At 38.4% G+C, this 18,111-nt stretch overlaps 1 protein-coding gene across 3 annotated transcripts in view; it reads right to left on the bottom strand.

Moving 5' to 3' along the window:
* The window catches only part of RAPGEF5 (Rap guanine nucleotide exchange factor 5), a 141,161-nt gene that overhangs the window by 49,697 nt on the left and 73,353 nt on the right, over window positions 1–18,111 (bottom strand). For 2 of the 3 annotated variants that reach the window (XM_058181979.1, XM_058181980.1), the window contains 2 exons: window positions 4,988–5,106; window positions 4,556–4,644 (listed from right to left, as the gene is read on the bottom strand). In XM_058181979.1, coding sequence (XP_058037962.1) covers window positions 4,556–4,644; window positions 4,988–5,106 — 208 coding nt within the window. Of the gene's footprint in view, window positions 1–4,555; window positions 4,645–4,987; window positions 5,107–5,685; window positions 5,705–18,111 lie in introns of those variants that run through there. The other variant, XM_058181981.1, reaches the window with a different exon arrangement.

Genomic DNA, 18,111 nt, shown 5'->3' with positions numbered 1-18,111 from the left:
ACTAATTGATTTGAATTATTTATTTATTTATTTATTTTATTAAATTTCTATACCGCCCTTCTCCCGAAGGACTCAGGGCGGTGTACAGCCAAAATAAAACACGGAATATATACAATTAAAAGAATTTAAAAGAACTATTACTATGTGGCCGATTATTAAAACATTTAAAAATTTAAAATATTATTAAAACCCCAATTTAAAACAGCTATTTATGCCAGTCCTGCTTGAATGAATAAATATGTTTTAAGCTCACGACGAAAGGTCCGAAGATCAGGCACTTGACGTAAGCCAGGGGGGAGTTCGTTCCAGAGTGTTGGTGCTCCCACAGAGAAGGCCCTACTCCTGGGGGCCGCCAGCCGACATTGTTTGGCGGACGGCACCCTGAGAAGGCCCTCTCTGTGAGAGCGTACGGGTCGGTGGGAGGCATAAGGTAGCAGCAGGCGGTCTCGTAAGTACCCGGGTCCTAAGCCATGGAGCGCTTTTAAAGATGATGATATACAGTACATTACATATTCTTCTAGTACTATAACTGGTTGTAGCTGATAAAACATAACAAGTTTATAAAAAACCTTTGAACTTCTTTCATCTAAGACTTCAAGCTTTTTCTCTTCCAAATACAATCAATGGTGACAGGTTTTTCATTAGGGCTTTAGATTCAAACACAAAAACGTGCTTTAGAATCCATTTGGTTGAGTGGACGTCTTCAATTCTTTAAGCCAGCTATAAGTTCATGTGGCAGCTAGTTTACATCAATCTCTAATCCTTTTCCTTTTCATTTCTTATAATGAATAAATTTAACTGCATGCGGAAAAGTAGTGTGATCAAGGAATAGTGTAAAAGATCAAGAATCAAAGACTGTTTCCATTTTTTTTTCAAAGCACGAACTTGAAACAGTAGACATTAATAACTTAATGACATTTTATTTATTTGGATTTTCTAATATCTAAAATTTGTAATTAAACCTTGGGCCCCAACAATGAATGACTTTTACACAACGTTTTAAAAAATTACCATCTATCAAAATAGTTAAAATTCAGTTATGTGAATAAATCTTAACTTTTTAATGGACTTTCTATATCTTATTCATAAATTTGCTGGGAAAAACTATAAATTTGCCCGTGCTATTAAAACACGTAAAAAGAGTGCACAGATTTGATCTAGTAAACTTTTTGGAATTATATATTAGTATAAATATTGAGCTAAATATTGTCTAAAAGGTTCCCAAAAGATATACTGGTGGTAGAACTCTGGATTAAGTTTACTATATATTGTATGCACTCATTTGCTATCTTAAGGTAAATCTCAAATGCATAAATCACTGAGAAACAAAAAAGACAAAATGCTTCAAAAACTTTATCAGACTGTCAGGAAATAACCTGATAACATTCTGTGTGATCAGTAGTTAAGTTCTTTCCCAAGAAGGCCATGCAACATAAGCAGAGAATGAATGTAAGAGAAAGCATAAGAGAAATATACCAAAAGGAACAGCAGTGGTTGACCTCTACTGAAGTTAAAAAGCCAAAGGAGCCTGAATAATGCATTCTAATACCTTCTCAGCGGTTGCATTCAGTTCATCATTTAGGAGCTCCTATGGCAGAGTGTTTAAAGTACAGTATTGCAAGCAAACTCTGCCCACAGCCAGGAGTTCGAACCTGATGGAGCTCAAGGTTGACTCAACCTTCCATACTTCTGAGGTCAGTAAAATGAGGACCCAGATTGTTCAGGATGTATGCTTGTAAATTGTAAACTGCCCAGAGAGTGCTGTAAAGCATTATGGGACGGTATATAAGACTAAATGCTATTGCTATCGTTTACGTGTTCAGGTCTGTCATTCAGCTGAAAGCTGCCTAAAGGTTAGTATTTCACTAGCAAATGTTAGAATGTTTAGGAGGACATCCTTTATTGATCAAAGGCCTTAGAATGGATGTATTCCCAGCACTACTGAAGAATACTTTTCGTGTTCTTCCTTTATTTAAAAGTACATGCAGTCCTCAACTTATGACTACAATGAACCCAAAATTTCTGTCGTTAAGTGAATTTTGTCCCCATTTTATGATCTTTCTTGCCACAGTTGTTAAGTGAATCACTGCAGCTCTTAAGTTTCACAGTTAACATGGTTGTTAGGTGAACCTGGCTTCCCCACTGATCTTGCTTCTCAGGTGGTTACAAAAGGGGATAACATGACCCTGAGATCTTGCAACCGTCATAAATATGGGTCAGTTGGCAAGCATCTGAATTTTGATCATGTGACCATAGAGATACTGCAATGGTCGTAAGTGTAAAAAATGGTCATAAGTCACATTTTTCAGTGCTGTTATAATTTCAAACGGTCACTAAATAAATTGTTCTAAATCAGGAACTACTTGTATTAGAATGAAGTATAGCTAATATTGCTACAGTACAACCACCATCAAAATGTGCTGTGTAAGTTTTCACACCTCAGCTGTTATATCTGCACCTACAAATATATTGAGGTCAACTACCGCAGCTATTTAATTATTTTAATACATAAATTTTGTGTTCTTTTACTGTTATTAGGGTTACATTGATCATCAACAAGCCTGCTATTGTCAGCTCTTTTGAGAGGTAGAGATATTTGCAAAAATATTCTGGAAAGTATATCACTAAATATATTTCATTGTAGCCATTTTTTTTTTTATTGGCCAAGTGTGATTAGACACACAAGGAATTTGTCTTGGTGCATATGCTCTCAGTGTACATAAAAGAAAAGATACGTTCATCAAGGTAAAACATTTACAACACAATTGATGGTCAATATATCAATATAAATCATAAGGATTGCCAACAACAAGTTATAGTCATACAGTCATAAGTGGAAAGAGATTGGTGATGAGAACTATGAAATGATTAATAGTAGTGCAGATTCAGTAAATAGTCTGACAGTGTTGAGGGAATTATTTGTTTAGCAGAGTGATGGCCTTCGGGGAAAAACTGTTCTTGTTATACTTGGATAGTTATATATACATATATATATACATACATACATACATACATACATACATACATACATACATACATACATACATATATATATATATATATATATAGTTATTATACTTGGATAGTTATTTTTTGCCTTAATCTGGAAAGATGGAATACAGTATCAATGAGCACTGGAATAAGTGTGAGAAATGGGAAGGGGAACAGGAAAGTAACAAAGAGTTACTGGAGAAATGAACATTAATTTGTACTTTTTTCAGATGTTAAAAACAAGTAACCATAATGCATAATTATTGGGGAACCCAATGTGTTCTATAAGATTTGTGAAAGATTCAAAATAAATATAACAGGAATCTATAGAAGAGATTATTCCATACAAATATTCAAATGTTAAGAACACAGTGGGATTCATGGTGCCTAGCTAAGACAATCCTGACATGGCTCACCACTTTTTATATCACTTATGATTTAGTGCTGGAGAAATTACATACAACATTACTATGATTATGCCTGAGGAAGCACAGCTATTAAACAGCCATGGTTTCCATGCACAAAGTATTAATCCCTATTGACAGAGAAGTAGATCATTGAATAGTACAATAAATCAAGCACCAGTTCTTTCTTTCTACTTATAATTTAGAAAACCTATATAGTAAGCACAAGTATCTTATGCCAAACTATGTCCTACTGATTTACAGCTAGAAAAATCTAACTGAAGAATGCCTAAGAATTTGTCGATGTTATTTATACTTTAATCTTTTTAATTCTTTCAAAAGTGTTTATTTTTTAATAATCACATTTGGGAAACAGCTTTCCTCTGAGAACAATAAAAAATATTGATTCCATTTCCAGCTTCCTGTATTTCACAACCCTTCTTCAACTGTGTAGGGACAGCTAACCATCTGCTTTAATTAAAACTGTAAATAAATTGTAGGTAGTCTTGATAAACTACTGAAAGAGCGTTGGTGACAGCATTACAGCTGAAAAATGACCTGCACGTCAAGCAGTCTGATCAATATAATAATTGCTCCTGGATGAAACAAAAGTACAATCTCTAGCTGAAGGCAGCCAATTACTAAAGGGGGTTATTCTGTTGTACATTATGTGATCTAGGTAAACTATTAATGCTAAAAAATTAAGAAACAGTTGGAACTAAGTAGCTTTGGAGTACTTTAAATAATTGCTGACTTATAAACCCTACAGCTATATAAATCAGCTTGCTATCTTCTGATTGTCTCATTATCACACACCCATTGCTAGATTGTTTTCTTTTATCTATCAAGATATATATAGGTACTGAAAGTTAATGTGACATATTTTTTTAAAAAACACCCTCCTTTTCAAGTTTGATGTTTTTATTGTTAAATATAGATGATGCACTATATTAACAGAATAAGATGTTACTATGAATGCTATGTATTTGAAACAGCACTATCCAAAACATTGTAAAATTATAATAATTTTAAATAAAATGCTGTTAGGAAAAATATCATGTGATACATATTTGCATAGTAGCTGATCAACTGTGTCTGCTAAGAATACAAGGGGATACAGAGAAACTGCTTTTCGTGAGCATGATGTTATTATAATGTACCTGTGTCTTTGTCCTGTACTTCTTCCAGGTGCAAGTCATTCAGGAGATGCTCCAAAATCTTCTCTGGTGTCCCTGACACCACAACATATCTGTCAGAAAGGAGAGAGTCCACAGAGTCATCCTCTGTTGAAGACTGAGAACGGCTGCTCCATTCATCTTCCTCATCTTCTTCATCAATGTATTTAAAATAAGGCACATCAAATGTGTGCAAAGGCAATTCTCTGCCTGGAAACAAAGCAGAATCCTTCTTCTCTATGTGAGGGTCAAAGATCCTCAGTCTCGAACTTCCCATACTGTATGGCAAATGAAAATGACATTCCCTCAATGCTGCCCTCTCACTTTGGTTGCCAGCAACCAAATTCAGCCAGCTGCCGAGAGCTCTGCGTCAGCATGACTCCAGCTGAGTCTGAGCACCCAAGGAAAAACTCTTACCTCCAATCATTCTCGGCACTCCCAGATGTGGGGGTTGGGCTCTGTGATAACACTCTCCTAAGCACCAGCACATCTTGGTTCAGTTCCTTCACTTGAACAGTGGTCACTTCATCATCCGGCTTTAATTTGGAGAGGGAGATAAACAACAAAGAGAAAAATGAATAAAATCTCAAGGGACTGAATGAAAGAAGGGGTGGGGAATAGCTTTGATTAGAGCTGCATTTTCTCTCTATCAGGGCTGCCATCCGCAGCAGGCACTGCTTTTGATTTACATTCAGAAAATTCACAATGCACCAGAATTTGAGCAGTGCCTTCTTTTCCCAGGGGCACTGATAGCGTATAACAAAGCTGTTAATTACAAATTATTAGATTTAACACTTAAATGAAAGGACAACAGTTAGTAATAGAAAGAGAAGTGTTTTTTAGTTTGCTTTTTTCTTGATCAAAGTTACATCCTGCTCTTGCCTATAACTTAAAACTGTTAAGGAAGTTATAACCATTTTATGCCCCTTTACAGCGTTTCAGTGAGTTTAACTGCTATATCAATATAATAGACCATCCTATAAAACTACTCAGGCAATGAATATGTCAAAGAATACAATATTCATTCTTGCATACTGAGCTCACATAATGAAAAATTAACTTCTGAAAACCAAAGCCCGCTAAAAGCATAGAATAAAAAATTCACAAAAGCTTGCCTCTTGAAAAATTAGTATCGTTGTTTGTTGTACTGATTTTTTCCACTCCAGAGCCTTTTAAATGAAGGGATTGTTCATGGACATACAGCCTATTAGAACAACAATCTTAAAAGGGTGACTGTATAGAGCCGTGATGGTGAACCTATAGCATGCGTGCCAAAAGAGGCACGCAGAGCCATCTCTCCGGGTATGCCAGATGGTCTTCACATGCGCAGGAGTGCTGAAAACCGGAAGAGCAGCTCCCTGGCATGTATGTGCGTGCTGGGAAGTTGGTCTTTGTGTGCACATGCGCGCCAGAAACCAGAAACATTCCTGCACGTGTGTGCTGGGGAGCTGCTCTTCCAGTTTCTAGCGCTCCCCCACACGCACGTGCGCTCCCGTTTTGGCACTTGGTGCCAAAAAGGTTCAACAACACCGGTATAGAGGCAGGACTATTGACTAAACAGCCTGCAGGAACTATACTGCTTGATAAAAATTCGCATTTCTTGCAAGAGTCTCCTAGAAAAATCTTGCATAAGACACACTGATATTATTTAAATTAAGTGAGGTAATCTGCACTCCTTCTGGCTATGTTCAAATGCAAATACTTCTCACATCCCATAAGACAATCCAAGATACAGATCCAGACTCAGATGACGGAAGCAAACTAGCTGAATACAAGAGAAAATGTAAAGAATTATAAAGCAATGTTATTTTATGTTTAATCTTCTTTTAGTCATCATTTTTTCATAACATGAAGGAATCTGAAAGCAAATCAGCAACAGAACTATATGATGCCAGAGGAGTCACAAAAATATGAAGTCATGTCTGCACACTTTTAATATTTATATACAGGAGGGAGGGAGGGAGGGAGTGAAAGAAAGAGAGGGGGAGAGAGAGAATAATTATTAATTTTTTGCAGGTTCAGATATGTCGGTACTAAACCAATTAACATAAATCTTTTGTTGAAAAATTCCCTTGGGAGATCAAGACACGATGTTTCAGGAATACCAATGTACAGCTGTAATTTTCTATTTCACGGTATACGCTTTTGTTGCCCACAATATGCAAGACAGACATAAAACAGTAAGCTATGTAAAATCACTAACAATATTCAATTAAAAGAGATTTCTCCATACAGCCTTCTCATTGTATTTTTTTCAAACCATCCTCATAGATGCGTTGAATTCTAATCTATTATAGTTACATTTATATTTCAACTTTCCTCTAAGATCTCAAAACAGCATATTTGGACAAACCCCTCACTATATCACCCACAATAGCTCTGTGAATACTGGTAGCTTGTGTGTATGTGTGTATGTGTCTGGTCAAAATGAGTTTCTCATTCAAGTAAGAACTTGAATTTAACTGTCCAACTCCAATATCTCAAGCAATATATTGCACTAGCTTTCAAAATAATCCTCAACACTATTGCTTTCAGATGTAAAAGCTACTGCAACTTCTAGGAAAAAAATATCACACAAAACGTGGGTCCCTAAACGCAGATCTGTGGCCTGGAATCCGGCTGCACAAATGGTGACAATCTCACAAAGCTAATTTTGTGCATGGGTGGGATTAAGTTGCATGCACAAAAGCATCCCCTTCCCCTCCGCCCACTGCCTGCTACAACTGGTGGTCTGTAGATCCAGAAAAGCTGGAACCGCTGACATGAATAATAGAAACTAACAACCACAGGGGCTATGGCAAAGTGTACATTGCAACACAAATTCCACCCTTTTTATACTTACATACAGAAGTATATAAGAGGGGAACTTGCATTGTGATCTCATAAATTAATATAAAAAATAATTCCCTAATGAAACATATTAATACACCTTTTATATCTCAGTGTAGAAGTATTCTTTATATATATATATATGTTTCTCTGAACCTCTTCATTTAAATACATTAAGGAAAATATTCAGCCAAAATTTCTATTATCTTAAGATACAGGAAAATATATATTTATATTTGATGTTCGCCCATTGTTTTCAAAGAGGCCCTTGATATCCAGCAGTAGTGGATTGTCCATGGTGTGTCTGCAAGTGGCTGGTAAGGCCAATACGGGCACGGAATTTTCTGCCACATTTCGGGCAAACATGTGTGGGCACCACTGCTGCAGCATTTACAGCTCTGATTTTGCAGAGTATGTGGTTCTCTTGTGCTATGATTGTCCTGTCTTCAAATGTCTGTCAGCCGTAGTGAATCAACATGTGCCATGTTGATCAATCTTGTGCCAGGGTTTCCCAGGAGATGGTGTTGATATCCAGGGACATGAGAGAGGCTTTCAGCATGTCTTTGTATTGCTTCCTTTGTCCCCCATGCAATCACTTTCCTAGAGACAGTTTGGGGATGTGATGGTTTGGTATCCTTACCACACGGCCTGCCCAGTGTGCCTGGGCTTTCATCAGCAGGGTATAAACTGATGGCAGGCCTGCTCTGGAGAGGACTTCTGTGTCTGGCACCTTGTCCTGCCATCGGATTCTCAAAAGTCTGCGGAGGCAGGTCATGTGGAAGTGATTCAGTTGCCTAACATGCCTCCTGTATATGCCTCCTGTACATCAGGGAAGTTAACACTACTGGTCAAAACTTTGAGCTTTGTAGCAAAGCTTATTCCATGACAGTCCCATACGTTGGTCAGTAGTCTGCCGAATACAAAGCTTGCCTTGGCGATTCTGCAGTTGACTGCAGTTGACTGAGTTGACTGCGGATAGCTCAGGCTGGTAATAGCCTGTTATTAAGAACACCGAAGCCTGCAATTATTGCAGGTTCGAGCCCGGCCCAAGGTTGACTCAGCCTTCCATCCTTTATAAGGTAGGTAAAATGAGGACCCAGATTGTTGGGGGGGAAATAAGTTGACTTTGTAAAAAATATACAAATAGAATGAGACTATTGCCTTATACACTGTAAGCCGCCCTGAGTCTTCGGAGAAGGGCGGGGTATAAATGTAAAAAAAAAAAAAAAAATGTCCATTGTCACCGCGTGGGAGAGGGTGCTGCCAAAATATATGTTTATATGCTATATAATCTTTTGTATGATTCCTACATATATTGTTGTGACAAAATAAATAAAATAAATAAATAAAAAATATGTAAATTGGTTCAATGCTTGCAGCTTTTGTCCCTTCACTGTGATGGTGTGCTCTTGGTGTTGGGCTTTCAGAGCTGGCTGGTACGTTACTTTGATTTTCTTTGTGTTCATGAGGAGGCCGAAGTTGTCACATGCCGCTGTGAATTTGTCCACATTGGCTTGCATTTCCTGCTCTGATCCAGCATTCAGGGCACAATCGTCAGGAAAAAGGAGGTCTCATAGCACAGTCTCCTTTATCTTGGTAACACCCTGGAGTCTTTACAGGTTAAGCAGTTTCCCATTGGTCCTGTAGCTCAGGCTAACTCCCAAGGAGCTGTTCTGGAAGGCATCTGACAGCATGGCTGGAAACATTATACTGAACAGAGTCAGTGCCAATAAGCAACCTTGCTCGATACCATTTGTGATGGGAAAGGCCTCTGAAGCTTCTTCGTCATCCAGAACACAAGCCGTCATGCCATCATGGAACTGACGTACCATCAAGATGAATCTATCGGGGCACCCGAACTTCAACATGATACACCACAGACCTTCACAACTGAAAGTGTCAAAAGCCTTGGTGAGATCCACAAAGATAGTGTACAATTCGCGATTTTATATTTATTACACTAAAAAGACATAAAATAGTGCTTTACTATGGCTGGATCACATCCAACAGCATCTATATGCTATTTGCCTGCCTGTGCTATGTAGGTTATAGTATCTGGCAGTGCCTTTTGTTGTGTTTTTGTGTGCATGTGTGTTGTGTTTTTGTGTTGTGTTTATATTTACTATGTTGTATATACCACAGATATTCTGCCCACTTCCCTGCAACTTGCCAGATAATTATTTTTCTTTTCAAAGGGTTTTTGTGAAAACCCTTAAATAGACAGTACAGAGAAAATCTCACCCTGCCTATTTAAGAACTAGCAAAACAAAGATGAAAGCATAATTAAAATTACTACTTTAGATAAATATTTTCAAACTACATACATTTTTCCTTAAATTTCTGAATCATTAGTGATTTCAAAATACCAAAAGAGGCTTCCCATGAAGGAGTAGCACAATAATTGTTTAGGAACATAAATTACAATATGAATTCATTAACTTCAGTGAGACATTTAGTGTAAGGCCATGAAGAACAGGAAAATTTATTTCACTGCTGCATTAGCTAAAACTACCACCGATATATCTAGCGATAATCTATTTTTTATCTTCCCACAATGTGATGCTGGTACCTGGGCATGACCTTGAGCTCAAAGCAAAGGGTACATCTGCAGAGCATGCCAACAGCTTCACAAGTTATAGAGGGCCCCTATTGAAAAGCAGCATGTTTAGGAAAACAGAAGATGCTAATAGAGTCTTGTATTTCTCTGAAAGCAATGTGGAATTAAATATCTGTGTCTATAAAATTTGCTCTTTTGACTTGAAAACTTAAAAATATATTTCAACCTGCTTTTTAAAATTACTGTTTTCCTCATTTGTATTCTAAAAACTTACCCTGGAAAATCAAGACCTTGGTTCACATTTGCAATTTTATCATTTTTAGGGAGAAGTAACAAATAATGATTTCTAATTGTGAAACAAGGACTACAAATAGGCTAGCCTCATTATTTTCAATATCAACTACTGACAGTAGTTTCTCTTTGATGAGCGAATTCTCACATTGTTAACAAACATCTCCTCCAATGAAGAAAATGCATAATCTTACAATCTGCAAATCCTCTCATCAACCAGAAACAAGCCAGATTATGCCAATTTGGCATCAAGTCAATGATGGTAGTAATTTTAAACATATATATACAGAGACACATATGCACACCATATGCACGCATGAACACCACCCACACAATTTTATTCATATTTTTTAAATCTAAATCCATAAAGTACTTTAATCAGCTATAAATAAGAATCCTTTTATCTAACGTCTCAAACGTATTTGCAAACATGTTCCAAATCAGAATATCAATAATTATGTGACAGACATATCAGTGATAATAATCATTATTGCCTCTATTGGGACAGATTTTTAAGCATTTTGCTGATGATAGCAATAATACTTAGACTTATATACCGCTTCATAGTACTTTATAGCTCTCTCTAGGTGATTTACAGAGAGCATATTGCCCCTAACTATCTAGGTCCTAATTTTACTGACTTCAGAAGGATGAAAGGCTGAATCAATCTTGAGCCAGTCAGGATCGAACTCCTGGCAGTGAGCAGAGTTAGCATGCAAAATTGCATTTTAATCAGTGCTCCACCACAGTCCCTTATGATGTGTTAGTTATCTTTCCTAAATTATGTTCTTCCCATTTAGGTAACTGGATGTTTCTATCTAATCAAAGAGAATGCCTTGTGCATCTGTGACAAACAGAATTTAATTTGTCTTATTTCCAGTTATCTTCCCACATCCTAGATTTCATAATTCTGAGACAAGAAGCGACTCATATATGAAAATCACAATCATGGACAAACATAAAACTGTAAAAGTGTAATTAGCAAATAGACAGAACAGAGTAAGAATGTTAGGAGAGACCTTGAAGGTTTCCTAGACCAATCCCCAGTTCAAGCAGGAAAACCTATACCCGTGGTGGTGAACCTATGCACATGTGCCAGAGCTGGCATGCAGAACCTTCTCTGCGGGCATGTGCACCGTCACCCCAGCCCAGATTCATTGCATTTCTCTGTCATGTTTCTCGCCATCGTTTGCAGAACTAAAAAAAGTGTGTGAAACAGCATTCTGCCTTCTTGGTGCATTTGCTGTTGCGGCCTCCATGGCCTGCCCCTTGTGCAGCACAGTGAAATTTAGCGTGCTTCATAACGGGGGAGATGAGGTCCTGTCCGCCTCCTGGAGCCCATTATGATGCAGAGCCACAATGCAACCTGAATCCGCATAAGCTCATTCTTGCCTCCTGGTTGCTTTTTCTGCAGAGCTGCCTATATTGCGATGCCCTGCCTCCCCTTGACCAGCTGGACTTCAGCTCTTAGACAATCAGCTGAGTGTGAGCGCGCTGCTCCTTGGCCCATTGGCCTCCAAACATCAGATTCCCACCACCCAGCACCACTTCAGGGGTTCCTTTCCACCACCACCCCCAGGGGAGAGAGGGGGGAAGAGAGGGACGGAGGGAAAGAGAGATCAAAAGAGACGGAGGCAGAAAGAAAGGGAGGGAAAGAGAGAGGGGAAGGGAGGGAAAGAGACAGAGGGAAAGAGAAAAGCAGGGAAAAAGAGAGAGGGAGAAACAGACAGAGAGAGACAGAGAGAAAGAGAAAAAGAGGGAGGGAAAGAGAGAGAGGCAGGGAAAGAGAGGGGGAAGAGAGGAATGGATGGAAAGAGAGTGGGAGGGAGGGAAAGAGAGAGAGAGAGAGAAAAACGGAGAGGGAAAAAGAGAGAGAGAAAAAGAGAGGGGGGAAAGAGAGAGACAGAGAGAGAGAAGGAAGGGATGGAGGAAAGAGATAGGGAGGGAGGGAAAGAGAGAGGCAGGGAAAAGAGCGAGAGCAAGAAAGAAAGAAGTGGGAAAGAGAGAGAGAGACAGAGAGGGGAGGGAAAGGAAAGAGAGAGGGGAAGAGAGGAAAGAGAGAGAGAAAGAGAGGGGAAAGAGAGACAGAGAGAGAGAAGGAAGGGATGGAGGAAAGAGATAGGGAGGAGGGAAAGAGAGAGAGGCAGGGAAAGAGCGAGAGCAAGAAAGAAAGAAGTGGGAAAGAGAGAGAGAGACAGAGAGGGGGAGGGAAAGGAAAAGAGAGGGGGGAAAGAGAGAGACGGAGGGGCGGAGGGAAACCGAGGGAGAGAAAGAAACAGAGGGGAGGTAAAGAGAGAAAGAGAGAGTGAAAGAAAGAGAGAGAGAGAAAGAGGAGGAAGAAAGAGAGGGAAAGGAAGAGAAATGATATTACAAAAGTTTTTCTTTTTTATTGTTGCTAAATGTAATATTTCAAAAGCAGAAAAAAAGAAGGGGCATAAAAGTGTATTTATCACATTTTAGAACAATTAGCTGAACTCTGCGTTATCATTATTTTAGGTAATAAAACCTCATTATTAAGGTTAAATTGCCATGTTGACACTTTGCGATAAATAAGTAAGTTTTGGGTTGCAGTTTGGGCACTCAGTCTCTGAAAGGTTCGCCATCACTTCCCTATACTATTCCAGATAAGTGACTGTCCAGTCTCTTCTTAAAAGCCTCCAGTGAAGGAGCACCTACAACTTCTAAAGGAAAGCCATTCCTCTGGTTAATTGTTCTGTTAGGAAATTTCTCCTTAGTTCTAGGTTGCTTCTCTCTTTGATTAGTTTCCATCCATTGCTTCTTTACATAAAGACATTTTAAATAAAATGAAAGAATTTCAAATAAAGTGGAAGAACATTAACATTAGAACTTAACTTACAATATGAAAAGGGTTGACCGAGTGCCCAAGCAGCTAACCTGGAAAACTAAAATTATACTACAGAAGCATCTTTCTACAAGAACTATAAGGTTATACTAACTAGACAGAATGTGGAATTTCCTTTCTATGAATTTTTCTGGATATTCAGGAATCCATAGATGAAGAATCAGAACGGACAGATTAGAATGGACAGATCAATAGAGAAAAAGCATACAATTTCAACTTTAGAATAGCTAACTTGTGTACTTATGTTTGTTTGTTTATTCATATGTCTGAATAACTGAATCTTTAAGGACTTTAACTATTTCTAAGTTCTGCTTAGGTTACACAATATCCAATAAACATGAAAAAAAACCCATTTTGATGCATTTTTGCCGTAAATATACTATGAAATAATTCCCCTTTGGAACACACAAAACTACAACAATCTGACAGTATAAAACCATGACAAAAATAACATTTCATATTTGTACTGCAAAGTGGGGATACTTTATTATAAGATGATCAAACAATGGCTTTATGACAGATACACAATTAGGTAAAAAGCCTTTAGCCTATCTTAAAACCCACCTATAACGAAAAACTATCCTTCTCTAAAATATCAAAACAAGAAAATCTTGTTTATCTAAAATGAACTGTCATGTGCCATTTTTTAAAAACAGATTAAACAAGATAGTACATGTACCAAAATTACTGATGTTATCATCTTAACGGTTAGAGTTATAATACAATACTATTAAGGTAAGGGTAATGGTTCCCCTCACACATATGTGCTAGTCATTCCTGACTCTAGGAAGCATTGCTCATCTCTGTTTCAAAGCTGAAGAGCCAGCACTGTCTGAAGATGTCTCCATGGTCATGTGGCCAGCATGACTAAATGCCAAAGGCACACAGAACACTGTTACCTTCCCACCAAAGGTGGTCCCTATTTTTCTATTTGCATTTTTACATGCTTTTGAACTGCTAGGTTGGCAGAAGCTGGAGCATGTAACAGGAGCTTACCCTGTTATGTGGCACTAGGGATTCGAACCACCGAACTGCTGACCTTTCGATTGACAAGCTCAGCATCTTGGCCACTGAGCCACCATTTCCCTTTAGGTACTATTAGTACTATTAGTAAAATCCTTTTAACTGGAACAAGGCTAGACAGACACATCCAGTCACTCTAAAATAGTACCACTTAAATACACTAAGCCTCTACCATTGAGAGTTTTATTCGATAAGAGAAATGGAGTGACCTTATTTCTTCTTCATGAACAATTGTTACATTAAGACAGGATAAAGGTGCTTAAATGAGAGGAAAGGCTGAAAAAGAAATCCCTGTGGAAAGGTGGATAAATTACTTGCATCCAATTAGCTTCCATCTGGCCTAATGAACAAAGCACAAAAACAAGAAGACAAAAAAAATTCTGAAAGCACACAATTCAGATTTATTGAGGATATATAGTGGTTACAAGTACAGTGATCCACCACGTACAGTTTGCTTTTTAACTCTCTGCATAATAAACTAACAATGTTTAGCAATAAAAATAACATAATAGTTGGTGGCAGACTTAAGAAAAATTAAAAAGCAAACTGTTTTTAATTGAGTCTTATACAAAAGTCTTACGTTTAAAAAATTGCTATTGTATAAGACTTGTTTGCTCATAGAAACTACCATAATAAAGTTCTAATATTCTGAATTTCAGATGAAACAATGGCCCCATAATCTTTAAAGTGGCTATATTTCAGCAAGATTTAAATCCCTTGGATCAAACCAAAGACTACCTAGTTTAGAATTCTGTTACAGAGGCCACCTAGATATTTATGGGAAGCTCAGAAAAGACAAGAGCACAAAATCACCTTGCCATATACATTTCCTCACCAAGTGATACTTAGAAGTATATGACTTTATCTGTGATATTGTTTGTAATATATTTGAACATTCCAACTAGTTGCCATTAACAGGTCTGTCATCCATAACCCTGATCTTTAAATCATTTAATAAAAAACAAAAGGTAAATTTAATTTACAGTGCATTTCATTACTTACAGGATTTATAATCAGTATAATCTGGATCAACAAGACAAAGTAAGTATCAAAATGGAAGGTGAGCAAGACAATGACAGTATGGGCTAAAAATTTTGTTTATATAATAAAGTTAGATAAATGGCAGAAATTGTGGGATAGGAATTATAAATTAACGATGTAACTGCATATAAAGTAAATCTTTATAAAATGTTTTACAGATGGCATTTTTCACCCACAAGATTGGCAAAGATGTTTAAGGACATGTCTGCTAAATGTTGGAAATGTCATCAGATACCTGGTTCGTATTATCATATGTGGTGGACATGCCCAAGAGCAAAAAAATATTGGACAAAAATACATATATGGTTGGGGAGGGGGGGAAGCAACATATAGATTTAAAAGCAAAAATATTTTTGTTGGGCATTTTACCGGATAAGTATAATAAGGGGAACACATATCTGATTTTGCATGTATTAACTGCAGCAAGAATTGAATTTGCACAACAATGGAAAAGTAAAGAGATCCCTACAGATGAAAATGAGATTTTAAAAAATATTTGAATGTGCAGAAATGGATAAATTAAAACTTACAATTAAGGAAAAGAAAGAAACTGAATACTTTTTGTCATGGGACTTATTTTATCAATGGTTAGCTAATAAAGCAGACGTTAGAAACATGAAAATATAAAAAAAATAATATAAGGAAGATTTGTTAAAACTGATATGCTGCTATTATTATTATTATTATTATTATTATTATTATTATTATTATTATTATTATTATTATTGAACTAATATAAAAAAAATTTAAAAGACATCACAACCAACATTTAACAAATCATTTCTCCAAGTAGCTTTTTTCATTCCCCCTAGTAAAGCCATTCAAGATAGTGAGCACCTTGCAATGAATTTAATGGTTAAACTGTGTTACATGAAGAAGTGTCTTCTTTTATCTCTTCTCAAGTTACCATCATTGGATGATCCAGTGGTTTTAGTTTTATACACACACACACACACACACACACACACACACAATCACAGATCTATTTTTATTTCTAAGATAAAAAACACAGTTGCTGGGAGCTAGGCAACATATAAATTAATTATTATTATTATAGAGGAACTGCTCTTCATTCTTGATCACTATGATTCTGTTTTCTGCATTTTTCCCATTCTATTTAAGGCCTAATATGTGTTCAATATTCCAAACATGGTGATAGATTTACAATGCAGTGTTGTGATAATGGCATTTTAATTGGCAATTTCTTTCTAATGAACAAAGAATTTCAGGAATATGAATAATTTGAGTCTCTCACAGCTAATATCCATTGTGTATTGAGATTTTCATTTAAAGTATTTATTGCTTAGGCAAGGCACATCCATTAGGAATTTTTGTCCTACTGTTTCTAATGTGGAAGTACAGTCTTTGGCTACATTCCAAATATTATTATTCATACTTTTTATTATTTATTATTCATACTTTTATACCGCTCTATCTCCCTAGGGACTCAGGGCGGTTTAAAGCCATATAAAAAACATAAATATATACAGAGTAAAACATTAATTTAAAAAAATTAAAATAAAGGCCGAATATTTAAAATAGAGATATAAATAATAAAACCCCATTTAAAACCAGATTTAAAATTTAAACATTTAAAAATTTAAAATTCTAGTCCAGTCCTGCGCAGATAAATAGATGTGTCTTAAGCTCGCGGCGGAAGGCTCAAAGGTCAGGAAGTTGGCAAAGTCCTGGGGGAAGCTCGTTCCAGAGGGTGGAAGCCCCCACAGAAAAGGCCCTTCCCCTGGGTGTCGCCAGTCGGCACTGCCTGGCCGACGGCACCCTGAGGAGTCCCTCTCTGTGAGACCGCACGGGTCGGTGAGAGGCATTCGGTGGCAGCAGACGGTCCCGTAAGTAGCCCGGCCCTATGCCATGGAGTGCTTTGAAGATCATTACCAAAACCTTGAAGCGCACCCGGAAGGCCACAGGCAGCCAGTGCAGTCTGCGCAGGAGAGGTGTTACATAGGAGCCACGAGGGGCTCCCTCTATCACCCGCGCAGCCGCATTCTGAACTACCTGGAGTCTCCGGTGCTCCTCAAGGGGAGCCCCATGTAGAGAGCATTGCAGTAATCCAGACGAGATGTCACGAGAGCATGAGTGACCATGCATAGGGCATCCCGGTCTAGAAAGGGGCGCAACTTGGCGAACCAGGCGAACCTGGTAAAAAGCTCTCCTGGAGACAGCCGTCAAATGGTCTTCGAAAGACAGCCGTCCATCCAGGAAGATGCCCAAGTTGCGCACCCTCTCCATTGGGGCCAATGACTCGCCCCCAACAGTCAGCCGCGGCTGCAGCTGACTGTACCGGGATGCCGGCATCCACAGCCACTCCGTCTTGGAGGGATTGAGCTTGAGCCTGTTTCTCCCCATCCAGACCCGTACGGCTTCCAGACACCGGGAAAACACCTCGATAGCTTCGTTGGGGTGGTCCGGTGTGGAAAAGTACAGCTGAGTGTCGTCAGCGTACAGCTGGTACCTCACACCGAAGCCACTGATGATCTCACCCAGCGGCTTCATATAGATGTTGAACAAGAGGGGCGAGAGAATCGACCCCTGAGGCACCCCACAAGTGAGGCGTCTCGGGGCTGACCTCTGCCCCCCCGTCAACACCGTCTGCGACCGATCGGAGAGATAGGAGGAGAACCACCAATAAACGGTGCCTCCCACTCCCAATCCCTCCAACCGGTGCAGCAGGATACCATGGTCGATGGTATCAAAAGCCGCTGAGAGGTCTAATAGGACCAAGACAGAGGAACAACCCCTATCCCTGGCCCTCCAGAGATCATCCACCAATGCGACCAAAGCCGTCTCAGTGCTGTAACCGGGCCGAAAACTGGACTGGAATGGGTCTAGATAGACGGTTTCCTCCAGGTACTGGGGTAGCTGACATGCCACCACACTCTCTACAACCTTCGCCACAAAGCGAAGGTTGGAGACCGGACG

The sequence above is a fragment of the Ahaetulla prasina genome, chromosome 4, assembly GCF_028640845.1.
Source record: "Ahaetulla prasina isolate Xishuangbanna chromosome 4, ASM2864084v1, whole genome shotgun sequence".
Taxonomy (NCBI): domain Eukaryota; kingdom Metazoa; phylum Chordata; class Lepidosauria; order Squamata; family Colubridae; genus Ahaetulla; species Ahaetulla prasina.
Note: the sequence above shows the minus strand (reverse complement) of the source record. Positions and strands in the feature narration are given on the sequence as shown.